Source organism: Pleurodeles waltl, chromosome 1_2 (genome assembly GCF_031143425.1).
Source record: "Pleurodeles waltl isolate 20211129_DDA chromosome 1_2, aPleWal1.hap1.20221129, whole genome shotgun sequence".
In the NCBI taxonomy this organism is placed as follows: domain Eukaryota; kingdom Metazoa; phylum Chordata; class Amphibia; order Caudata; family Salamandridae; genus Pleurodeles; species Pleurodeles waltl.
The window spans coordinates 1,171,972,360-1,171,999,301 of NC_090437.1; the positions used below are offsets into that span (position 1 = coordinate 1,171,972,360).

Genomic DNA, 26,942 nt, shown 5'->3' on the forward strand with positions numbered 1-26,942 from the left:
CAGGTTGGAACTGGCCAGTTTCCCAGGGTGTCTCACCTAAGCCTAAGCCGTTCCCTGTTGTACCATAAACATCAGTCTAGTACATCCTTATCATGCTGACTGACTAACCCTTCCATATTATGTACTACCTCTTCAGTGATAATATGTCCTAGCACTTCGGTGAGAAAGAGCACGAAAAGAAGACAGAATGCACAGTTTACAATGTGGAAAAGTACAAGCAGCCTTTAACATGGCAGCGTCTAATGCTACAATATAGTCAATAGGCAGAATTAATCTAAAGCTAAACTGAATACAAAATGTAGTCTGTAACTGGTGAACACTGGACATCTAATCCAGGTGGAAAGTGGTGCAACATGAAGTCAGTGGTCAAAACACACATTTCATTTAAATAGTAAAGAGTCATATTAATGAAGATATCTTGGGAGTGGAGTTAGATTTGGAGTGGAGCTAGCTCTCATGGACTTCCTGCACCTGCAGGGTGCTTTTAGGTTATAACTGCAATAACAACTGCAAAAACAATTGCATAGGTCAAAAGTTAGCACCCAGCCATGTGTAAGGCAGCATTCAGTCTGTTATGAAAAATGGGATGCAGGATAAATCACTCTAACAGTTTGTCCTTTTTAGCCATATGCATACTTCACACTGCTATGGCATTTTTGGGAACGCATCCCATATTCATGGTAAATAAAAATGTTTCCCCACTAATAATCCACTATTAATTTGAGAGTTTCTGGACCACCTCTCTAGCCAGTAACTCTGGTAGTCAGTTGTGAGAAATGACTTCTTTCTACATGATCAATCCACTTTTTGGAAGGGATGTTGCTGGCATTATGACTCCGTATGGTGAGATACTGGCTTTCAGCATCACAGCATAAGAGAAGATTACTAAAACCTAATTGACTTATTCAACTTTCCAGTTTTGCAATCATAATCTGGTGCCAGAAATGCACCTGTAGCATGGCAGTACAGAGCCACATGGACTACACTATTCACTTATATGGCTAAAAAGATGGCCCCAAAGTTATACTGAACAAACTGTGGCAGACAGTGAACAGCTTTGAATAGCCAGTTGCCGCTGTGTAGGTGGCATTTTCTTATGGAAGTTCCTGACTGTGTATATAAGTCTGTTTTTCAAATTCCAGTGCTAGAAATTTGCTTAAAACTTTCTTTTTACCTTTTTATCAAGACTCTAGTCCTGTGACAAAAGTTTGTTTTTGTTGTCTGTCGTGGAAATGCAACTTTTGAAATTATACTTTATGCTGCCTGAAAGCCTTACTGTAGATAAACCAGTTCTGCTGGAGTCCCCTTCCCTCCTGTTGGAGTAATTATCATCCCAAATAGATGTGAAGAGGTGTGCTGAGAGGAACAATACACCAATTTCTAAAGGCACTAGGACTGTTGTTGGCCAATCAATGACCACTTAACTAGGATGGGACATTTGGGACAGGACAGAAACAGATGGCATTCCTGGAGCTGTCTCACTGGCACAAAAGTCTAAAGATGAGCTCCAGGTGAAAGAATAACCTACCCAGTTGAGAATGAACTGCACCAAACTCTATGGAAGTACTGGCTGCAGGACCGTTGAAGCCTTTCCTGTAAACTTGGCTGTCAGAGAAACCAGGAGGTATGTTCCCATCATCACAAATAACTAGTAGTTGGTCTTTTTTCTACCCTCTGGAGGTACAAGACCAGGCACCACAAGCTCCCTAAAAAAGGTGTGTCCTTGCCAGCAAAGATTTTGCTGGTTTATGATACTCAGACCTTCTTCAGAGTCAAGTCTACTGTGGGTCCGACCATGGAAGCATCCATGCTCAGTGGTTCTAGCCTCATGCCACACCTTGAGAAGTCAGAGAAATCCATGAACCAGAAACAAATGAGGCTCATATTTATGGGCTTTGTGGCACAGGGCAGCGCAGCAAGTCATCTCGCTGTACTGCCCTGCGTCACAGGGAAAGGGCAGGAAAGAGCAGTATTTATCCAATACGGCTCATTCCTGTCCTTTGCCCCTGCGCTGACGCCAAAGGGTACCAGCACAAGGGGAAAGGACAGGAATTGTTTTAGTGCAGGAAAGGACACCTTCCTGCACAAAACAATCCTGTGATTGCAGCACACATACAAAGAAGGAAGAAACAAGGAGAAAAAAACATATTTCTCTATGTTACACCTCTCTGCAGAAGGTGAATCTTTTTGGAACAGTCCCAGGTTTACACATTTTTGTAAAGCTGGGATTTGTTCAAAATCAATGGATAATGCATGAGAAAACCCATGCAACACCCATGGAAATGCCTCCCTGGAGTAATGTAATGCAGTGATTTGCTCTACGTTACATTACTCAAGATTTATGAAGCCAGGCAAAACCACACAAGATGGCCTTGCATGGCTGCACAAATATCACTTATGGGTTGCGTCGCTCGTGCACTACGTTGCCTGGTGCAAGAGCGAGGCAAACCAGGCTATAAGTGTGGCCCTGAGTCTGAAAACAGGGCTTGGGATATTTCCTTATCATTTATGTCCTATTTTGCTTACTACTTTATTTTTAATTTTTAGGTTTTGCATGACAGTTTTAAATGTTTCACCAGCCTTATGTTTCAGCAAAAGATCTTAAAATATATATCTACATATCTGTATTTATATACATGCAAGGGCTTTCAGTCAGTTCTCTTATCTATTGGTATTTTTAAATATCATTCACATTTTGCTTCGGTCTACTACATCACATTACATGGGGAAGTAAGTCTGCTTCATCCTTTGGCTATCTTCGCTCTGGGTGAAGACATTTTTTCTTGTATACATATGTTTATCCAACAAAAATGTAGTCCTAATCAGTGTCCTGGTTGTTCTTCCAATCTCTGCTTTCATTCCTGCTACTATTCCTTGGTTTTGTTTTTTGCAATTAATATTTATTTCGTTCTTCTTTTTGTAAACAAGTGCGCACCACATTTAGACCGTGACCTTTTTTCCGTTTTAATGGTGTTACCTTCTTAATACCTGCAAAAAAACAAAATAATGCAGCCTTGTCATGACCAGACTTATTGACTTTACCAATGCTTGTTCTAAATTGGTTTAGATATTTGTATTGAGTAGTATTCTTAACTTTAACATTGTTATAGCTTGAATCTGTCGAACATTTCTCTGGGAAATAGTCTGCTGCTTGTACCATAGAAACACGAGCAGAGTTATGTTACCTTGTAACCTAGCAAGATTGCATTTTATTAGGTAGATAGGAGCATCTCCTACCAGATTATTAACCCACTTTATGGCCATTAAATTCAGATGTTGCTGTGCTCCACTAACCACCAACCAACCACTAACTCAGAGGTCTTTGATTTGACTGTGACATTGCTTTGCTGTAATAATGCCCTATAACTCTCATTTGTATCCTGTAACTTTATAGTTTGGTCCATCAGCGGTTGATGCGCTATTTCCGCAATCAGTAACTCGAAAGGTATGTTCATCTGACTCAGCGCCTACTGTGATTTCTGTGTACCACCAAACTCATCTAACTCTAGTGGCTGCTCTATGTTCAACAACTCAGTCTCTTAGACTCTTACTTTGCTGGCCTATGTATGCAGTAACTCTGAGTGCTGGCCCTTTGGATGTAGGAGTTTCTGTGATAGCTTTGTATCCCATAAATCTAGAGTTCCTTCTTTGTATCAGAATTTGCTGTGATTTGCCTATTGCCAATAACTGGATGGTGTTGTATGGTTAGTTTAAATTGACTCTGAGGTTTTTGAAGTAACTCTGTTTCATGTGTCATGGGACTGCTATGCTATCCCTCAATATAGTAACGTTTGTTCCATTCCCTCAGGGATTGCTCTGCTGCAGCTGTTACTTGGAACACTAATGGCCTCTCCCTTTTACTCAAGAATTACTTAGCCATCAGTGCCTGTATTTTTATTGTACAGCTATTTGGCTTTGGCAGTTGCTCTGCTGTGTCTGTCTCCAATGTATTTGTATCTGTCCCTCAGACTTAGAGGGTGCTTTGCTATCTTAGTACCCAGTAAACACAGGAGTCAGTTTCTTCAGCTCAAAAGATTCTGTGATGAGGTCATATCATATGTAATACCTCTAAAGAATAGACTCATAGACTCAGGATTTGCTGGGCTATCTCCATCAATCCATACATTTTCACATCCTCACCATCCACCCAAACCCCTTCCTGTCTTTACTGCACATCTTGCATTCTTGATACAGGAAAGCTTCTCCTTATGAACAGTACAAGGATTTTCAGCACTCTCTTACCATTTGGCGACATTAATTTCCCCTAATAAAGACAGGTTTCTGACTCTTATTGTCACTTAGTGCGACATGGTGGAGGTCTCTCTTTTCAAGTCTTTTAAAAACACCCCTTGTCTCACAATTTTTTTTCTTCTTCCTGGGTGGATTTGCCCTTATCATTTCATGTGTCTCACAGACTGTAATACTACTACACTGTACTTAGGTCTTGGACACTACTGGTGGTTGAAAAAAGACCTTGGAATGGACTAAGGAATGTGTGCAATGTAAATAAGAATGCAGTCATAGGCCTGGAAGTTGGCAGTGTTTTCCTGTTGCCTCCAGTTCTCTCTGAAATTCTGGAAAGTTATTTGCCCTTCTTTCCTGTTTGGAGATGCTCAGTACAGTTCTAGCAAAGCCTCGAAAATGAGTGCTTCACTGGAAAAATCACATTAGCTGCTTATGATTAGAGCACTTAGCAAAACAAACCTCCTACTGGGAGGTGTGAAAAAGCCACCCAAGTGGAAGAGAAGTGACTAGGACTCTGGTCTGGACCAGGCAAAGAAGGGCTGGTCCAGTCCCCAGCTGAGCAGGCTATTAAAGCAGTTAGAGAGAGCACTTTTCCTCAAAAGCTAGCAAGGCACAAAAAAACAATTTTAAACAGCTAGGGAACTTATTAAATGTCCAGGGCATTTAGTTCTTTGAACAGTTCTTAAAAAAGACTATGACGTCCCAGAAACCAAGAGACTGTGCATTTTTCAAGTACAACATCCAATGACTCATAAGGACCCAAAGAGTTTTCCTCCCTTCTTTCCGGTCTACAGCCACCAAGACCATCTGTGGGGTCCCCCAAGGATCCTCCCTCAGCGCCACCCTTTTCTATGTCTGCATGGCTCTTCTCGCCAACATCATAAGCCCCCACGTTTACATCATAAGTCACCATCATTTCTTACGCTGATGACACCCAGCTCATCATCTCCCTCACGAGGAACCCAGCTACTGCCAAGAATAACCTACACGCCAGACTCGTCGCCATCGCTAACTGGATGACAGCAAGCCACCTCAAATTGAACTCAGAAAAAACAGAGATCATCATCTTCAGTCCCAACAAGACAGCATGGAATGACTCTTGGTGGCCCACCACCCTTGGACCACCCCCAACACCCACGCACGCAATCTTGGCATCATACTGGACTCATCCCTCTTAATGACTCAGCAAATCAACGCCATCTCATCCTCCTGCTTCAACACCCTTCGCATGCTACGCAAGACTTTCAAATGGATTCCTTTAGAAACAAGAAGAACAGTCACCCACGCCCTCATAAGCAGCAGACTGGACTACGACAACGCCATCTAGGCAGGGACCAAAGCCAAGCTTCAGAGAAAACTCCAGTGAATCCAGAACGCAGCTGCATGCCTCATCCTCAACCTCCCTCGCCACGAACACATCTCCGCCCACCTCAGATCACTACACTGGCTGCCCATCAACAAAAGGATCATTTTCTAAATCCTTGTCCATGCTCGCAAATCCCTCCACGACACCGGACCGGCCTACCGCAGCGAACGAATCAACTTCCAGAAGCCAACTCGACAGCTCCGCTCTGCCGACCTCGCCCTCGCTACAGTGTCCTGCATCCAACGCACCACCTCCGGCGACAGATCCTTCTCCCACCTTGCCGCCAAAACCTGGAACTCCCTCCCCACCAACCTATGCAAGACCCAGGACCTCCTAACCTTCAGAAAGCACTTCAAAACGTGGCTTTTCAAGCAGTAATTCCCCCTCAGCCCCCCCCCAGCACCTTGAGACCCTACCGGGTGAGTAGTGCGCTTGAGAAATGTGTTTGATTGATTTGATTGATTGATTGAATGTATGTATGTATGTAGATAAGTTACATACAGACATACAAAACTCGATGACAAAGCAACCCCTCACTGAATGAGTAGGCAGACGACAAAGGTACTTCACTACAAAAATGTAGATCTTCAGTTTCTCACAGAATTGTAGGAGGAGTGGAGCAGTGGTGCTTATGATCGGAATGTTGTTCCAGATCCTGTTTGCAAAGACTGAAACAGCTTTTTGGCTTGTACTTTCTTCCTTGCATTTCCTCATTTGCAGTTTTGGGCTGTCTTGGCTCCTTTTGTGACATGATCCACCTGAGATGGTTATTGTTTTGCCAGGTCTGTTGGTTTTCTGTTATTGATGGCCTTGTATGTGATACAGCTTGCATTGAAGGTGCTGGTGAGAATTACTTGAAACCGTGATGAGTTGATCAGCGATGTATAGAATATCTTTAAGGGAGTAATAGCGTATTTTCCAAGTGGCCATTGCACGGTTTGCTGCTTGCATCTGGATGACAGAAGATAAAAGCTTTTACAGTTGATCCAAAGTCAGTTTCTGGTAGAAACGGGTTTACTTTTCTCACAAGGGAGCGCTGGGACCATGCTGTCTTGGTTTTCTTTGTGTTGCTTAAATGAGAAGCTTTTTTAGAGTGATTCCAAGTGATTTTTCATTTGCTGGCAACTGGGGTTGAAGCTGTCAGGTTTCAGGACAGCTAGATATGCATGAATCAGAGGTTGTCTGGCACCTCCTGAGAACAGTAAGGAATTCCTCCTTTGTTAGGCCTAGTTTAAGGCAGGTGCTTGACATCCAATTATGAAGTAGCCTGAGGCAATGTTTGAGTCACAATAGTCAAGTGAGGTGATCCTGAGTTTGGACTTTCCTTTGTTGGCTTATTGGAGAATCTCTTGTTGTTGTTGTTGAGTAGCTAGGGCTTCTCTGTAGAGCTGATGACTGGGCAGAGGATTGATTTCTACACAGAAGAAGGGAAGCTTCTGGGATCTTTTGTGTTGTCATAGATGGGGAAATTGTGGCTCAGGCACAGCAAAAAATTAAAAGTTTTCTTTTCATTTTTTCAGAGCAGGCAGTGGTCCGTGGGACCACTGCCTGCTCTGAAAAAATATTTTTGCTGCCATTCACAAAGGGGAAGGGGTCCTTCCCGTTTGCGAATGGGTTAGCACTAGTTTGAAACTGGTGCTAACTGCGATTGTTTTGTGACCGCATTCAGGGTCACAAAACAATCCTACATCGCACTGCGACTCGCAATTAGGAAGGGAACGCCTCTTCCTAAACTCGCAAACCTATTTTACGATTTTGTAAATAGATTACTGAATCGCAAAATAGGCTCTGTGCATACCAAAATGTTTTTTTCCTGTCGCAAACGGTTCGATTCTGGGAATCGGGCCATTGGCGGCAAGAAAAATGGTACGTACATGTGCCCCCTAGTGTAGAGTTAGCGAATGCTTCCTTTCCCCAATTGACTTATGTAGCAAGACAGGTGTTTAGTACTCAGTTGCCTAGGTTTCAAAGCACTGTAATAGATGGCCTGGGGCGTAACAAAGGATCCCCCACAGCCTCTGCACTGCGGGGGGGGGGGGGGGGCGAGCTCCAGGTGGCCCCCTCAGCACAGTACACTGTGCACAGGCGACAGGCCCCTGACTGAGCCCACTACAGGTACTTTGCGGATGTGTGGGGGTGGGAGGGGGGAAGGATGTCTCTTTGAGTTTTGTTACGTCACTTTAGATGGCTTTAGTATTACCGGACTAAAGTACGGTCTTTTTTATCAGCTTCACAACCATGAGAGGCTGAGGGGCCCAGCGAGATACATACGTGTCCTTAACATAAGCCTACGGGGTGGATGCTTTAGTTCAATTATGGTACATCCGTACATCACTTGAGCTATACAGGCTAGCGTACGTCATGAGTATTGTTAATATTGTTGCTGCTAATATTATGTATAATAATGAATATAATTTGTATTAGAAGTATTGCATGGCAACTGTTTATCGTGTATGTTTGTTAAAGAAACGGGATTTTTTTGTCATAACAAATGAATGGCAGATAAATTGTGGGCAAACACATCTCATGCGAACTGCTCGCCTTGTCACATTAGCGCGTTTGATCTGTGAGAGAGAGGCTAAGTTATTATTTCCCGTCAAGAAATTGAAATACTGACACGCAACTAATGTGCACTTTATCTTTAGATTAACATCACTTGATAGAAGCCACGTTAAGCGTTCGAGAGTTGAGATGCTGTGACAATGGCAATTACGGTGGGCTTAATTGAGCTGCGAATCCAGGTTCAATAGGTTTATGAGAAATCTCACAATTAGAGAGAGGCGGCTCATCCAATCGTTCTTCAGCGCCCTGTTAAATGAAGTGTCTGCATCGTGTTGCAACTCCTAGAATTGCACATATGTTCTAGTTTTTGTTTAATCGCAACCTGCTTTTAGAGTACTATTAGGGAAAGCTAATATTGTCCTTCCTACCATATGGCCGCACGCGTCAAGCAAAAATGGACTCGCTAAAGATTGTGTGAGAGCGCCCTCTAGCGAAAAAGAGAAAAATTGGGCGATCATCTTGAAATGCATGCTTCCCCTAGTAATTTGAATGAAGAGAGAACCATACTCGTTCTTTAAAACTAACCACAAATTCAGTTCGTGCGTAGACTGAGGGTTGGTAAGACATGTAAAAAAAGAAGTAGCATTTCAGAAATGTGGTGGAAATGATATTTGAGAAGCCCGAAGAATGGGTGGATTTTATTTCTTTATGTTTGCATGTTAATATAGGACATTCCCAAAAGATGCCAGAGCGCTTTACAAGAGAAATATTCGTGGAAACTACATATGGTTTGAAATGAACGAATACAACAATGTATATAATTACAAAGCTCGAGAATACAAATGGTAGATCATTACATAAAACAAAGTACATAAGGTGTTACACAGCCGTAAACACGTTGAGGAAGTGTAGGTGTCTGTGTCAAGTGTTGATTGCAGTGGTCAGCTTCGTTTTGTCTGACAATACTTAAGACACTGGATTGGTTTTAGGTGAGATCACTCAACCATCGATGGGTGCCTGTTGTTAAAACTTTTGGCCAAAAACTGTGCAGCCCAAAGAGGAGTTTTTGCGTCAAAAAGCAGCGCAAATGCGGCGCTAAAAAAGTTTAAATATGGGCCACAGTTTTCACCCAGACTTGACCACGAAGATATTCAAAGTCAGTACTATGCAGAGGGAGCATTTCGCTTTGATTTCACCCCTATCCAGGACACAAGTCGTGGGTACAAGTGGGTAGACAGCGTCCACCCACCAGTGGCGTATCGAAATTTGAGGGAGTCCCCCTGCACGGTAGACGAATGGGACCCCTCTCCGGACTCACTCAGGTGATCTCAGGCCAGTGTACTCTGCTGGGGGTGGAGGGACCCGGGGCTTGTAGCCCTCCATACTGTGGAAGCCTTTGTTACCATACTGCCATCTACGATTTCACGGGGTGGATGCCGTCAACCTTCTTAAAAGGTGGGCCCCACTAAAATATGCTGAATTCATCCAGGTGTTTGTTTCACCGGGACACTTTCAGAAGGCCCAGCACATTGTCTGCTTTCCTTCTGAGTAGTAACGTGCAGGCGGAGAGGGAACTTTCTTGTTTTACATTTCTGCTGGCCCAAGACAAAGGGCCATCAAGCCTCCTTTTGTTCGAATATCCTGGCTAGGAGATACCTGGAGTCTCACACTTAAATGCAATGGAGATGAAACAAAGGCACCGAGTTTGCTATTACTACACAAATACTTAAGAGAGGCATGTTTTTGACTTTATTTATATGGTAAAGGGCTTAAATGTACTTGTGATAGAACTAAACATATGTCTGAGGTATTAAGATCTGATGTCACTTCTTGTGACGTCGCTTCCTGGAAGGTCATGGCTGTGATGCCACGGCCTGTGATGCCACCACCTATCATGCACATAAGGGCTTAATTTATGAAGGTGGTTTCCGTTGGGGGGCACCAGCACTTATTTTGGGGGACCAGCACTTTATTCTCCATGTCACACATTTCCCAAGAATAAAAGAGGGGAAAAAAAACAAAATCACAAGACAGAGGAAATGAAATACAGAACATTTGTCACCAATGGAGGAAGCAGAAACTTGTAAGAGTAAGATAACAGGGTGGGAAGTGTCTGTCAGTGAATTAAAGAGGCCTGAGGTGGATTGATGGCTGCGCACCCTTGCTCTTAGTGCTCTGATATATAATAGCGCCTGCCATGGGTGTCTGAGCAGCGCTTTGAGCACCGGCACTGTGCCACGTGCAGTGTCATGCACTGTGATGTTATGCGCCATGATGTCATTTGCATACTGCCTAACTTGGTTAGCCCCTCCACTTCTTTTTTAGGACTTGTGCCTTGCTCCTATCCGAATGCAGTGTGCCTTGGACGTGTTTGGCAGATACAGTAGAAATAACTATTTAAAGACCAGCACAGTGAAAACTAAGATAATAGTTTCCCGAAGGAGATGATATAAGCCATTTTGTTTCCTGGAGGTCCGACCACCATCCCCTTAGAAATAGAAACAAGATATTGCTATGTGGTAGTGATTTTCTCTAACAACATGACATTTCATCAGCATGTTCACTCAGTGGTAGGACACGCAAAGATACTAGGAGGAGCCTTGGGAAACATGACACTAAACTGTCTCATAAATAATCTGACATTCAAAGGGGAACACATAGGTTGAAAATAGCCTATTATGTCGATGAAGGTCTATGCCAGAAAGATGTAATCAGTATTTACCCAAATGTATTTCTTGAAATAGTGGATGGGACCAGCAAAGGGTACCAGGGGGTTTCCTTGACATTGGAGCCTGGGTTGATCAGCACTGGACCCAAGTAATTTTAAATTGTATTGAATTGCTGCCGGGCACCCTTCATTATACAGTTAAAAAGAGGACCACCTCAGGCCCCCTTGTATGCTAACATACAAATAATTTCGTCAAGTCTCAGTCTAAATGAAACAAAACATTGTTTGAAATTCTGTCAAAAACTACCTGGAAAAGAAGAAGTACAAATGTATCACTAATCAGACCAACGAGCATGGTCCCCGTAGTTCTACTTGTCAAACATTCAGCCCAGAGAAACCAGGAGATGGATATTGGAATCAAGAATAGGTCAACTGCAGATTCCGGGAGCATGGGGGTAGAACTGAAATCCAAATTCTGCTGTAGATTACCAATCTGTTCACCTATCCTTCACCCGTTGTATGCAATTTTGTGAAGTAATGAAAGGCCAGCATAGATCATTAATACTACCAACCCTCAGAAGGTTACAGGTACATAGGATGCCAGGTCTTATATCATATGTGGTGCGTTATGAAAAGATGGGTCTATGTCACTCGTTTTGAAAACGTTTTTATGTTTTTAAAATAATTTTAAAATGGTTTTTAATAAGAGGGGTCTTAAATATATTTTGTAACATATTCTAGTTGCTTTTTTATGTTTTATGTATGCCCGTAAGGCCCACTATTGCCTAATGTCAAACAAATACGTACACGTGAAATATATTTAATAGGCGTTTCACCTCCTATGTATTGTGGCCCAAAATAACTCTGTCCTCCTGAAGTAAAAAAAAAGCATATCGTGTAAGCAACATGAAAACTTGTTAGTCACACTTGAACAAAAGCAGTTTTTAGATTGATAACAATGATTTTTCGATGCTAGCCTTTGCTTAAAAAAAGGAATGCCTGTTACATACTTTAAAATAGAAGTTACAGGTCCATCATCTGCAAGTGAGAAAGTATTTTTCTTTTGTGCTATTTTTGCAAATTTTAAATAGGAACTACAGTTGTGGACCCACTAAATAACCAAATCCAGCGTCTGACCCAATCGTCTCAACCCTGTGAGCGTGTGATAATCCTGAGGCTGTTAGAGCTTTCAAATAGTATGTTCAAGCTATGTTGACATCAGTTTGTAAGCATGAGGTAACAGAGCATAAGGTGGTTCCAGACACAAAGTGCCCACTGTAGAGGTGATGTCAAATACCATCTTTCAACTCAGCCAGAAGGATCCATGCTGACAAGGTGACACACATTTCTGGACCAAGCTAGGCATTATACTAATTTGTTTTTAATGTAGCGTTCTTAGGGGTAGGAAGCTGAGTCTCCCTTGCTGGGATTCAAAATCATGACCTCCAGGGCACTGCATTTTATTGGTGACAAGTAATCAGCTCACTGAACTATCCTCCTGGCTTTATAGGAGTTACAGTACGTGTTTGTATTTTTAATGTCCACGGGATAGACTTAGAATACCAGCATTCTAGCATCACATGGCCATTTCCTTAAAAAACGACTTCTAGGTATGGATATAGTTTTGCACAATTTTGTAATGTTCAAAGGTTTCCAATAGTACTCATGGAAATCATTTCTGGATTCCAAATTACATACCTGTGAGTATACGTCTGCCTGAGTAATTGATAATAGTGTGCAGTTACTCATGAAAAATCCTTTTCCATTAGTGTAATATATATTTTATTTTAATATTATATTTTTAAATTATTTTCCTCTACATGGAAAATATGTTGACAATTTGTGAACCAAGGACCCTCGTGCTAGATCTCATCAATTTTGTGGACCATCCCTTCTGATTTCCAACCTGGAAATGGGCTTACTGCTGCTTTGTCTTTGATGTACAGATTGCACTTAATAGTTCTATGACACAGCGAGAACCTGGTGCCTGTGGTCCAGGATAGTCAGGTGTTACAGGGCTTGAATTGTAACAAGAGCAGTTTGTTTTACCACCAATGTCCTAGGGCCACAGTGTTATTTTAGCCAAAATTGAATAACTAACTCTTCCTCTTTAGCACTCAACTCTCAATGATAAAAAGGTGGACCAGCTAAAGGCTTACTTAAGGATGTAGTTTGTGCTTAGACTCTCAGAATACAGAGTGACACTGCAATACCACTGGCGGTGCAAGGGGCTTGTAAATAAGCCCCTAAATGTCTAGTTATTGGTTTACATTCTAAATATAAACTATTTTTTTAATAAACCCAAGACAATACTGTGTGAAATAATAATAACTTTAGAAAACTAGACCGCTCTAGCTCTTTCTTAGACAAATATCTAGTCCCAAATTCTCCTATAGCATGTAAGCGCCAAATAATATTGTGAGAAATTGGGCTAAGGGGGTAAAATCCTACTCAAACCACAGCCACAATCTTTGTCCAGGTGAACCACACAAAGGGCCTGATTTAGAACTTGGCAGAGGGGAATACACCGTCATAAACTTGACGGATATCCCCTCCACCGTGTTACGATCCCATTATATCCTATGGGGCTTGTAATACCGTGGACTGGATATCCGATACATTTGTGACAGAGTATGCCATCTGCTGAGATCTAAATCAGACCCAAACTCGCTAAATTAACCTGTGCTTAACCCTCTGGTAGCTTGGGAAAAATGCAGAAAGGCTTAATTTAGAGGCACTGTGTAAAGTATTTATGCATCAGGTGAACAGTAGAAAAGTAGAAACACCACACAAGAAAAATCCCACACCAATTTAGAAAAGTAGAGTCAATTGTACTACATTATTTGAGACCAAAATGACAACAACCCAATCGGTAGAACTGGAGATATGTAATTTTTAAGGTTTAGATAAAAGTAGCACTAAACAGCGCATGGTGCCAACTGAGAGCATCTGGCCGTGCTTGACCGTGATAAAGTTACAAGTTCAGCCCACGAGAGAGCTCAGGCCAGGCACAGGACCAAGATGGCCTACTGAGGGTTGTACCTTACATCCTTAGTGCTTAGTCTGCATGGCGTTACTTTGTGAGGCTTTGTGCTGGCTGGCATCGGTGATGATGAGCTGCTGTGAGGCTTTGCAGGGCTTTGTGTTACTCGGCATCATTTCTGATGAAGCTTGCAGCTGTGCGGCGAGGCTTTGCGGGGCATCACACTGAATTGGTGGGACCTTCAGTTAGGCCAGGAGGAGCTCTCTCTCATGCCAGCCAATGCCCTAGGACCTGGAGAGGTACTCTTGGGGATCAGGAGCTCACTCTAGCAGAGGCCAGCAGGGCTCAGGCAGGTCCAGCACAGCAGATCAGCTGTGCAGTTGCAGGGAGACCTCTGGAGCTTGCGGTGTCCCTGTAGCCCAGAGCAGGAGGTCAGTCAGCTGACCCTTGGAGTCACTCAAGTAGTCTGGGATGAAGGGAGCAGGTCCAGTCTTCTTTCTTAGACAACAGGGCAGACCTCAATCAGCAGGACATTCCTTCTTCTATAGTAAGCACAGGGCCAGGAGTGTACTGAAGATTGGGTCTCAACGTCCTATTTTTATACTTCATGGCAGCTTGGAAGTGTAAAAAACCTCTGGAGTTTTGCCCCCAGAGAAGTGTCTGGAATTACTGCATCCCTGCCCTGGTCCACGTTGGCGAGTGGGCATAATAGGCTAGTGTGAAGTTGTTTGTGTGTGAGCTGTGGCAGGGTCTTTGAAGTACAAGTAGGGCTGTGCACAGCTCCACTCCCTCCCCCAACACACATTCTTGGACCGCCCATCCTGCCTGCACCCCGCCCATCTATTATGTGGTTCTCTGGGAGGAATTCTCTGAGGCCAACTAAACCTCATAAGGTGACCCAGGAAACAGGCTGCTGGTTAGGACAAAAAAATGCAAACTTTCTAAAAATTGCATTTTTAGAATTGTGGTTTAAGATCTGTCTTTACCCAGATTTTCGCTCATTAAGTGTAATAAGGAAACCTAATGTAATCTGATGGGTGAAGTGGGCCTTACGGTAGTGAAAAACAACTTCACTACCTGGACATGTCCAATGTTTTAAATAAAATGCACCCTACCCTTTGGGATGTTTTGGGCTTACACTAGGAGTAACAAATGTATTAAAAAGGGAGTTTTAGACTTGGCAAAAGGTTTATTTTGTCAAATTGAATTAGCTGCACACAGCTGTAGTGACAGGCATGAGACATGTTTGAAAAGCCTATTTAAGTGGATGGCACAATATGTGCTACAGGCCCACTAGTAGCATTTAATTTACTGGCCCTGGGTGTAATGTATATCACTTTCCAAGAGATCTATAAGTAAACTAAATATGCCAATCAGCTGTAAGCCAATTGTACCATGTGTTAGCGAGTGAACATAAGCACTTTAGCGCTGGTTAGCAGTGGTAAAGAATCTAGGGCCAGATGTAGCAAGTTCCGATTTTGCGAATCAGAAATTGCGAGTCGGTGCGACTCGCAATTTCCATTCGCAAAATCGGTGCAGAACGGTGTCTCAGACACCGTCTGCGATTCGCTATGGGGTCGCAAAGACCCACCTCATTAATATTAATGAGGTGGGTCGCATTTTGCGACCCCATAGCGAATCCCTGCACTCACAGGGATGGTGGCCTGCTGAAGACAGCAGACCTCCATGTCTGTGACTGCTTTTTAAATAAAGCAGTTTTTTTATTTTTATTTTGCAGCCCGTTTTCCTTAAAGGAAAACGAGTTGCAAAATAAATAAAAAATAACGAAACCATTTGGTTTCGTTTTTTCAGAGTAGGCAGTGGTCCATTGGACCACTGCCTGCTCTGAAAATTTTTTTTGGGCAACATTCACAAAGGGGAAGGGGTCCCATGGGGACCCCTTCCCTTTTCCGAATGAGTTACCACCAGTGTGACACTGGTGGTAACTGCGAATTGCTTTGCAACCGCGTTCGCGGTCACAAAGCAATTTGGCATTGCGATGCGAGTCGCCAATAGGAAGGGGACACCCCTTCCTATTTGCGAGTCGCATTCACATTTTGCGAGTCGTTACGACTCGCAAATTGTGAATGTGCATCACAATGGGCATTTTGCATGGCGCAAACTGCGAATTTCGCAGTTTGCACCATGCAAAATGCTGGCTACATCTGGCCCATAGAGTCCTACAAACCCACAAAAACAAATTCAGCAAAACAGGGAGGTAGAAGGTAAAATGTCTGAGAGTGACCCTGCAGAAAAGACCACGACCTACAACTATAATTTCTATTAATATTGGAGTGCATGGCCAATGTTAGCCAGCAGAAGTGTTTGCCATTGTTAGCATTACATCATAAGCACTAAACCTACGAGCTGATTAAGCAATACTTTGCACCATCACAAAATGATACAAAGCAATGCGTAGTGTTGACAAAGTAATATCATTACAGTGCAAAATAAGTTTGGTGCTGGAAAGTTGCCCTTTAAGCATGACAAACTTTAACTTTGTGCTATTTCAAGGCAAGTTGGGGTGTTCCCATGTTACCATCCATGGTTTTGGATGCTAAGTTAAAAATAACACCTCTTTGGAACAGGTGTTAAGTAGAATTGTTCACCCTTCTCCAAACATTTCAGTCATGCACAGTACAGCACACATGCAATGTGTGGCATGTTAAAAATAAAATAGTCTAAGAATAGGAATTTGTACTAGAAGGATATCCTTCCTCTACAAAACCTATGCTAGCACACACATTTGTGCTATGGTGCAAATGTGTGTGTAAGTGATGCCAGGCATCCTACTGCTGCTACCCAATTGCAAAGAGAACAGCAGCAGGCTGCATTTAATAAATATGGCTGTGCACTGGTCCCTCCCCTTAGCGCAACAGTTTGGTTTCTGCACTGCGTTGCACTATTTTTTAGATAATCTGCTTTGTAGGCTCATGAGCCATGACCATTTATTTAAATGACGAAGATGCCATGAGACTGCTCACAAGTTAAAATATTTAAAGTCAGCAACAGTCCTTCTCCAAGGACATATAGGGGGTTATTCTAACTTTGGAGGAGTGTTAATCCGTCCCAAAAGTGACGGTAAAGGGACGGATATACCACCAGCCGTATTACGAGTTCCATAGGATATAATGGACTCGTAATACGGCTGGTGGTAAATCCGTCACTTTTCCGTCACTTTTGGGACGGATTAACACCTCCTCCAAAGTTAGAATAACCCCCATAATCCCAACAGTAGCTGGTTTCACAGTGTCATACAAGATACCTCTTCGAAGGGGTAACATTTCAACCTAGTATTCTTCATAGTGACATGTAGCTTTCTGTTTGCACAGCACAGATTTACGTGTCAGGCTCCGGTGTATGAAAGCATGTTGTTCCTACACAGAGCTTCTTAGGCAAAGCTCCCAGGGGTACAGGGTGCTAAAGATGGTTCAGAAAGGAGTAGATCAGAATCAATGCCATAGGACACAATATGCTAAAAAGGCTCTATCTATATATGTGTATATATATATATATATATATATATATATTTATATATATATATGTATATATATATATCTATATATGAATATATACATATATATATAAATATATATATATATATAGAGATATAATATCTATCTATATATATAGCTATACCTATATCTATCTATAAATAAATAAAAAAAAAATATATATATATATATATATATATATATATCTATACACACAAAGAGAGAGAGATATATATGGCTATCTATCAGTAAAACGATTGTAAAGATCAAGGACCACAGTTTCTGGCTACCGCTCCCATCAATACATAGCTGTATGTCCTAGGTGAGCAAGAGTCATACAAGCTTCACCACTTTTTTAATTAGTAATTTAGTAAGTGACTGTTGTGAGATGTAAAAACAACATCTGAAAGTTCAGACCTGAATGCAGTGGTAGGCCCCTGTAAAATCATGACATGTTATAAGAGTCAACAAAAATAAACAAGAGGTATATTTCAAAGACATGCGTCTTGTGATTGCTCATGGAGTTCATAAGCTTAGCTTTCATCCCTAAACCTCATATAGCAAGTCACCAAATGTGGCCTGTTTTTGTGAAAACAGGTAATCGTGAACCAATAAAAGAAGTACAAAATATTTCAATGCCCACTCTACTAAACTTTTTCTTACATCTGTGGAGAATGCTAAATCTGTTCACCTACTTTCCACTGCATTACTGAATGTGACAATAATGTGAAATGAAATATAGTTATTATATAGTTGCTTTCTACACTGCCTCTCAACAAATTCAAGGCATATGTCAGAATTTTTGTGGGTAGCAATCTGTATGTTAGTAGTACAACGGGTGTTCTGAAAGCTCACATTATGAAACATCTCAAAGCTATTGAGAAAAATGATTTTCACAATGTTACAAGCTTTCCTTTTCTAGAGGAGTTTAAAAAGAACGGGCCCAAATTCAGATGTTGTGCCATGCAAAGAATTAATGCACACAACAAGGGGGAATTGAGAACAAAAGTGGGTCTAAATGAATAAATAGATTGTCTTCCCTCACGCCTGTGGTGGTAATTCTGAACCTTAACTTGATACATTTCTCTAAAGGAGATTAACATGTTTCTCTGAGGTTTCTTACCAACGTCATTTGGTACAGTGTGCATGCTGCTCATTGACTGTTTAAAACTTTGGGACCTACTCACAACGGTAAACTTACACGTGCATCAATCTATACATGTACGTTTACTCGTAGGCCCTGATTATAAGTTGCTTCTTAAATTCTGACCAATGCACAAATCCATGTTTACAAATTACAAATTTGGTTTTGTTTAACACATCCTATAATTACCAGATGTGTTAAATAACTCAACATTTGTTAAATTTTGCATGTCAAACCTACCAAAATTTAACAGGGAAAAGCCTATGGTATTTACAATATCATACAGAGTTTGGTGTACTAATCCCCAGAGGCTTGTAATAGTTGCTATTTATCGCATCCGTTACATATGAACCCCTTGGTATTGTTATTTACCAGGCATGATGAATAACACCTACACTTGTAATCAGACCCTTATTCATTTGAGTAACTTTAATACTTTTAGATATTTACCATGCATGAGTGTAAAGTTACTCAACTGTGTACACGTACATATCTACACCCCAGAAACAGTGGGTGGAGTAAAATTTACTAGGGTCAGTTACTAGGGTCCAGGAGGAGCAGTAGTTAGTCCAGCAGCACAGGTTGCTCCCTTGTGTCTTGAAAAATGTTATACCTCTTTGAAGAGCTCAAACTAGAACAAAACACATCAGGGGTTGCTTTATCATTCTAGGTTGACTTGGATGTTATTGTACCAATACAAAGCTGTAATTCTGTTCCTGGAGTGGAAAAACGCTTTGTCCGTTTCGAGCTCGGCATGGATGCCACTGTGCTAATTCTGTGCTTAAAAATTCTGCTAGAGAAACATGCATATGAGGCAAGCAGATTCAGAGTATCAGTGATACTGTTGGGTGCTCCATAAAAAGGAGCAGCTCTCCACCTAAACTTCTGAACTATGCAGAGTTCCATGCTTCCTTTTATACCTATATTATCGTGTATTTGTGTGTGTTTATATTAAAAGCATATCTCCATTGTTTTCTTTTGAGAGGGTTGCAATATCAGCACTTGGCCTTGTGTGGTGCTGGGCCCATTTTGCAACTTTTTGGGGTCCCATTTTGGGACCTTTTTGATTTCAGTAATGTTAGAAATTCAGTTTGCGAATAGGAATAGATGTACTCTTTTTTTGGGGGGTGGGTGTTCGTCTCTCCCTGAACCCCTCCTTACTCCTCCCTAAACCTCTCCCCTTTTTATGTAAATATTCTGTATTCTCCAGCCACTCTACCAACCATATTTACTACTAAAAAGTACATACATATGAAGAGACTATGAAGCCAAGGCATGGATCGCTCCACAGAAAAACATAGGAGACGCCAAAACGGCATCACTGCATGTAGCTTTGTGAACTGTATTTTCTAGTATGTTAGTAGTAGTATTGTCGTACTACTAAACTACTGCAGAAGGCAGTTTGTGAATGGTCCCCATACATCTTGCTTTCATTAGTACAGAAACATGTGATATTTATTGTATCCACCGGAGTGACACTAAGCTGTGGCAATGTCAATACATGTCTTTTTTGGTATATCAACATAACCTGCATCACACTAGATGAATGTTAAGTCACGAAATGGAGTTCTATCAAGCTTCTTATGCTCACTGTATTGCCTTCTTTGTTGGTAGACCAAAGTTGCTCTTTGAATTGTTGCTTTCTTAAGCTTGGAACACAGGTAACTGCAGTTTAGCCTTTTGTAAGTATATCATCTATCTGATAAGTGAATGATTGCTGTAAAATGTGTTTTTGAAAAGGTTATATTTTGCTGTGGTGCACCATGGTCATAATCAAGATGCATTTCTCTTTTTCTCCCGAATCTCCTTAGGAAGGTAGGTTTCTAGCTGAAGGACATGTGCCAGTAGGGAACTCGGCAGGTGTAATGGATTTTGATTACAAAATGATAGTTCTGCAAAATGTGCTTACTACTAGCAAGAAGGAAGGAAGTGGCTTCGAATCTTGAAAAAAAAACATTTTGAAAAATAAAAGCTTTGGAATGGATTAACTTTTTCAGGAATCTACTTTTCCCTGTTTATCAATTTGTGAGCTTTAACTCATAGGGTATGGCTGTCCAAACAGTCAAAAAAGATTCTCTCTGCATCACAGTCCTTATTGCACTGGTGTACGTTTCCTTCATTGATTGATGAGAGATTCTAAAACATGATGGTGTTTTAAATGTCCAGTACCTAAGATCCATACGTTTGGAAGTTTTAAATCCTGGGGTTGCTAGGACACTGCATTAACAGTGCATGCAGCAAACATAGACAACAGTTGCTTCTTTTGAGCTGGTTCTGAATGGGTTAGGTTGCCTGCATCTCATACAGGAGCCCATATCATGCAGAGCTGCAAATGAAAGAGGAAGAAAGCGAGATGCTGGCAGCACTCTGGAAAACTCTGTGGCAACCTTAAATCCTAAAGGCCTGATACCCCCAGCCATACAAACACTGAACTAATGGCAGGAAGAAACGTATGGGTTTGAACATCCAGAGACAATGTCAGACTCACACAAAGACCTCCACCATTGTGAGATGACACACACATCTGGGGCTAAACAGACTCCACCACACTCTGTTACACATCTACCCACACACACACACATGCGCATCTTCCTCCTAGGCCTCACACATGCAGTGGGAAAGGAAACCAGTGAAAGGTAACCCCCAGACCTTTTACAGCACGAGTTCAGCAGATATCTGCCCATATCCCTTAACTATTGCTTGTACTGCCACGACCAACAATCTCACAAAGCCCCAATGCAGAACACAGCAGGCATTTTCTGAAATTGGGATGCGCTTTGGGTGGTCTTTCGACCTCAGAGTACAGCTCTGATGTCTCATTCTATTAAACAAAGTAGACACTAATTTGACTTACATGGTTTTGAAGCTTTCTGAGGTCAAGACTACAGAACCATATCATTGAAACTGAATATTGAGATCTGGAGGGGAGAGAGGGGCAGAGTGGGAGGGGGAGGGGGAGGAGGAGGGACTATGTTAGTTGCGGTGAGATCTTTATGCTACAGACTATTTTGCATTTTGTAGTTCTGTACTTGTTTGTTGTAAATGCAGTGAAAAGGTTTATACAAAAAAGACTGCAGAACCATTAGAAGAACAACACAAGGCAGGGCAGCGTGGCATCTTTCAGCCTTGCAGGACTTCCCATACCGACAGAGATCTAAACCCTCAGATTTAAATAAAGTAATACTTAAGTATACGCCACTTAACTGCATCTTCTAGTCCTACCTATATATTTTTGTTTTAGAGTACTACATAATAGTAATGACTACTTTAGATTTAGGGATTCCTGTCATTCAATGTTATATTGGCTTCTGTGAGAAACATATTTCTTTTTGGTTTAGTAAAGAATACAAAGTTTAATCAACCATTACACAGCATGACTATCCTAAATTACGTAGGTGCAGTCGCGGCTGCTACCAGGAAGGGGAGCACGTGTAGCAGGGGGCAGCACGCGTGATGCTCTGCTCCGCTCCAGCCGCCTCTTCTTCTCTCCCCAACTTTTATGCTGTTACCCAGCATGAAAGAAGTGCCGTGATTGGCTTGAGCAGACAGAAATGCTGCTCAGGGGGAGAGAGGGACATTGCGCTTGGTCTCCACCCATCTGTAAAATAAAGTTGGGTGGAGAGTTTCTAAGTGCGCATGCCGGTTTGGCCGGCCGGCCATACTGACATGTGCACTTAGAAGTGCACATATCAATCCAGGCAGGCCACGCCCCACCCTGCGATTGTGGAAAAATAAACGGATGATTAAAATACTTTTACTATCCCTTTATTTTTCTCCTTTTCGCCAGTGGGGCGACACTCCTCCGCCAAAGTGGAGGGGCCGCCCCTGCGTAGGCACCCTATCCACAAAGCTATTGGAATACCGTAATTAGACTTTGTTTTAGAAAAACGCATTTTGGCTTTTGAACAGTTTTACTCTTCACACAATATGAATTTACACTTGAAAATGATTTTGCTCTTCTGTAATATTACCAGCAGATTAAGTTTTTGTGTAAGTGAATGTACTCCCATGAGTGCATCATTAGGCATTGTAGCAATTTGTTATTACACATATAAATCAATTTTATTGATTTTTAGTCGGGTTTTACATGGAATGCTTAATAATAACATGCGTTTTCTCTTAATACCTGTATTGCGTGCATATGTTCTTGTCTATGTGCTTTTGTAAACCAAACTAAACTACTTCATAATGATGATGTCATCTTGAATTTCTAGTGACTAGATTTGCAGAACCCCAAAAGCTCATTTAAATGTACCTAACCCCTTTGGGTACTTCTGTGATATATAGAGCGGTATTTTAATGTTAAAAAGATAATATGTTAAAAAGTCTTGCTTGCAGAAATATGTCCTGAATATTCAGAAGTTTCCTTGCAATTGTGATGTGTGTCATTGTTTGGCCTTATTCTTTTCTACAGAATCTTTGGTCACATAAGTTTCCGCTCTGACTGGGAGTTAGTGAAAGTGGACTTCCGACCGTCTTTCACCCGAGAATGCACAGAAGATGACTACGAGTCCTGGGACCTTACGACGCTGGAGGTATTGGGCTAACAAAATAGTTAAAAAGAGAACATGTCACAAATATTCAATCACAAATTACCCTGGAATATAAAAAAAATGGTAAACTAAGACAGTACAGACTTATATTGTTGGAGTGTGAAATGTTGACCATCTACATCCAAGTGAGAGGTGAAAAATACAAAATAAATCTATCTATCTATCTATCTATCTATCTATCTATCTATCTATCTATCTATCAATCTATCTATCTATCCTATCTATCCTATCTATCTATCTATCTATCTATCTATCTATCTATCTATCTATCTATCTATCTATCTATCTATCTATCCTATCTGTCTATCTGTCTATCTGTCTGTCTGTCTATCTGTCTATCTATCTATCTATCTATCTATCTATCTATCTATCTATCTATCTATCTATCTATCTATCTATCTATCTATCTGTCTATCTGTCTATCTGTCTATCTGTCTGTCTATCTGTCTATCTGTCTATCTGTCTATCTGTCTATCTATCTATCTATCTATCTATCTATCTATCTATCTATCTGTCTATCTGTGGTTAGTACTACTATAACTACCACACCAACTACAAAGAAAAAATATTTTATTTGTAACACTTTAGGTGCTGTGTCATGGACTGGCACGAAATTCGTTACTGCCTTATCATGTTTACCTTACCCTAGTAAATGTAGTTTCATGCAGATCCATCAACAGGGGTACAGTTCCAGAAGGAGTGGACAAAAAATTGTTCACGTGTTAATAATTTGCTAACTTGCTGCAGACTGCTACCCATCAGTGTATACAGCCTTCAAACACATGTACCATGGATTGCTCTTAGGTTATAGCCTGCAGCGTGGCTGGGAATTTTATTTGTTGACTCTGCCTTAATGGGTTCGCCACATTGTACATTGGTACAGTGGATTCGAACTGAACAATGAGAGCTAAAAGTGCCTTTGCTTAATTGAGGCATGCACAGTTTTTTCCTCAAAAATATTACTTTTGGATTTTGTAGACTAACTCAGTGAAAACACTGGATGGTTGGGTAACTGGAAATGAGCTGCATGACTATGATGGGCTTTATAATTTGTTTATGAAATAACACATTTTAAGTAACTGCTTCAATGAAAAGTTGCATCAATATCTGGTAGACCTAGGTCCAATTTCTCCCCAAGATTTGGGAAAGAAGGCAGACCACTGGGTCAAGACTAGGGCAACCAAGACTTCCACTGGGGGTGACCAAAAGAAAGGGGTTACAAAGCCTCCCCAGGACAAAGTGGGTGACACTCCTAGAAGTAAAGTAAAAGAGTCCTCTGTAGGCCCCCCAAAACAACCTGTCCAGGTGGGTGGGCCCCAAGACACATCCCAAAACAAGAGTGAGTACCAGGGTAAGAACTGAGATGCCACTAAGGCATGGTGCCACAACTGTAGACAGGCAGGGCACCACACCAAGGACACTTCTTGTCCCAAAATCAAACCCCCTAGCAAAACCCCAGGGGTGACCAGTGTAGCTATTGGGGATGATCCCTCAGATGAGGAGGTCCTCATAGCCTTCAACTGGAGAAAGGGCCCAAAAGGTGAGTTGGAGATTCTAGAGGGAAGTAGACACCTCCACGACCTACTGGTGAATGGAATCCCAGCCACTGCACTGAGAGACACTTGTGCCAGTCACAATATTGTGCATGACAGACTGGTTCTCTCAAACCAGTACATCCCAGGTGAGACTGCCAGAGTAAGGGTTAGCCCAGACAAGGTCATTAATAGGCCTGTGGCTTTAGTGCCCCTAGATGTGGGTGGGTCTTTTAGCTAGAGAAGGGTGGTAGTCAGTACAGACCTCCACCTTGATTGTCTCCTTGGAAATGACTACCCAGAAGTTAGAGCCCAAAAGAGGAACTGGTCCAGTGCCAGTCCTCTCCCAAGGATTCTGGTGGTACTGCCCCTGCAGTGTCTAAAGGTAGGCCCAAGAAGACAAAAAAGAGAAAACCGAGCAGGAAGGGTGAACAGACTTTAGCCAAGGTTCCAGTAAGCCCAGGAGATTCTGCTCCAGTAGGGGAAAGCTCCACAAGTGTCACTGGTAATGTCCAACCTGACCCACAAGAAGTCCTGACTAGTCAGGCAACTGTTAAGCATGAGTGGGTGGCTCCTCCGTTAACAGAAGAAAGAGTGGAAGAAGGGTGTTTACTACAAGAGGTAGCAACCCCCTACTCTACCACAGCAGACAGGCACCCTGAACCCAAAGAAGCCTGTAACTTAGCCCCTTCTCTTGTTGGTGAAGAGCTAAAGGTGTGGTTCTGGGCACTGACAGCTGTCATTGGGCTCTGCTGGGTGTTAGCCTTTATGGCTGCACTGTCCTTGGCATCGTGGTCTGACCCCATGCCAAATAGCAAGTTAGGCCCCCTGACCGTGTTCGTCTCCAGCTGCGGGTAACCCCTTTGGGTAAGCTAGGGGTGACCCTGGATAAAATAAGATTAGCAGAGGTGGATACCTCTAATCCCAAAATAAAAAGAAGGGGTGAAGACACTAAAACCACAGACAAGAGGCTATTCAGATTGGGTCCTATCACTGTTGAGGTAGGTCCATTCCATAGAGGGAACAACCTAGACAGGAGGATGTAAGGCAGAGTAGGCCCTGCAACAAAACAGCCTGTTTCCCTCCTCTTCCTCACCTCACAGACTAGGAAGACTCTCCCAGGTTTGGCTGAGTCTCCGGGCCTGTGAGCTAGGGGGAGGTTTGGGCTTGTGTAGGAAAATGGCCCTTGTTGCATTTACCCCCCAACTGTTTGCCTGAAATTGATGCTGACTTCACTGAGAGTGTGCTGGAATCATGATAACCAGGCCCCAGCACCAGTGTTATTTAACTAAAAATGAACCATTGTTTCCACAATTGGCACACCCCTGGCACACAGATAAGTCCCTTGTAAAAGGTACCAGTGGTACCAAGGGCCCTGTCAACAGGGAAGGTCCATAAGGGCCGCAGCATGTGTTTTACCACCCAAAGGGACCCCTCGCCTAACACTTGCACACTGCCATTGCAGATTGTGTGTGTTGTGAAGAGAAAAAGGCAAAGTCGAAATGGCATCCCACTCAGGATGCCATGCACACAAAACACTGCCCATGGCATAGGTAAGTCACCCCTCTAGCAGGCCTTAAAGCCCTAAAGCAGGGTACACTATACCACAGGAGAGAGCATAGCTGCATGAGCAATATGCCCCTACAGTGTCTAATTCCATTCTTAGACATTGTAAGTAGAGTGTGGCCATATTAAGTATATGGTCTGGGAGTTTATCAAAACGAACTCCACAATTCCATAATGGCTACACTGAATACTGTGAAGTTTCTTATCAAACTTCTCAGAAAAATAAACCTACACTGATGCCAGTGGTGGATTTATTAAAAAATGCACTCAGAGGGCATCTTTGAGATGCCCCCTGTATTTTACCCAATCCTTCAGTGCAGGACTGACTGGTCTATCCAGCCTGCCACTGAGAGACGAGTTTCTGACCCCCTGGGGTGAGAGCCTTTGTGCTCTCTGGGGCCAGAAACAAAGCCTGCACTGGGTGGAGGTGCTTCACTCCTCCCCCCTGCAGGAACTGTAACACCTAGCAGTGAACCTCAAAGGCTCAGGCTTCGTGTTACAATGTCCCAGACACTCCAGATAGAAGAGATGCCCAGCCCCCCAAGAAAGACCCACTTTCGGTGGCAAGTCCGGCGGAAAAAAAAGGGAAAACAGGGAGGAGTTACCACCCCAGCCAGGACCACTCCTAAGGTGTCGAGAGCTGAAGGGATCCCCTCCTTGCAGAATCCTCCATCTTAGTTTGGAGGACAGGGACCAATAGGGATAGATATGTGCTCCCCTCCCCAAAGGGAGTGAGCAAAAGGAGGGTGTAGCTACCCTCAGGGACAGTAGCCATTGGCTACAGCCCTCTGACCCCTAAAATGCCCCTAAATCTTGTATTTAGGGGGTCCCTTAACCAAGCTAGTCAGATTCCTGACAACCTCACAAGAAGAAGAAGGACTGCTTAGCG

General features: G+C 42.4%; 1 protein-coding gene across 7 annotated transcripts in view; it reads left to right on the forward strand.

Moving 5' to 3' along the window:
- Nucleotides 1-26,942, forward strand: part of SORCS2 (sortilin related VPS10 domain containing receptor 2) — a 1,939,515-nt gene that overhangs the window by 1,755,864 nt on the left and 156,709 nt on the right. For all 7 annotated transcript variants that reach the window (XM_069203288.1, XM_069203250.1, XM_069203258.1 and 4 more), the window contains exon 15: nt 22,817-22,937. In XM_069203288.1, coding sequence (XP_069059389.1) covers nt 22,817-22,937 — 121 coding nt within the window. The remainder of the gene's footprint in view (nt 1-22,816; nt 22,938-26,942) is intronic.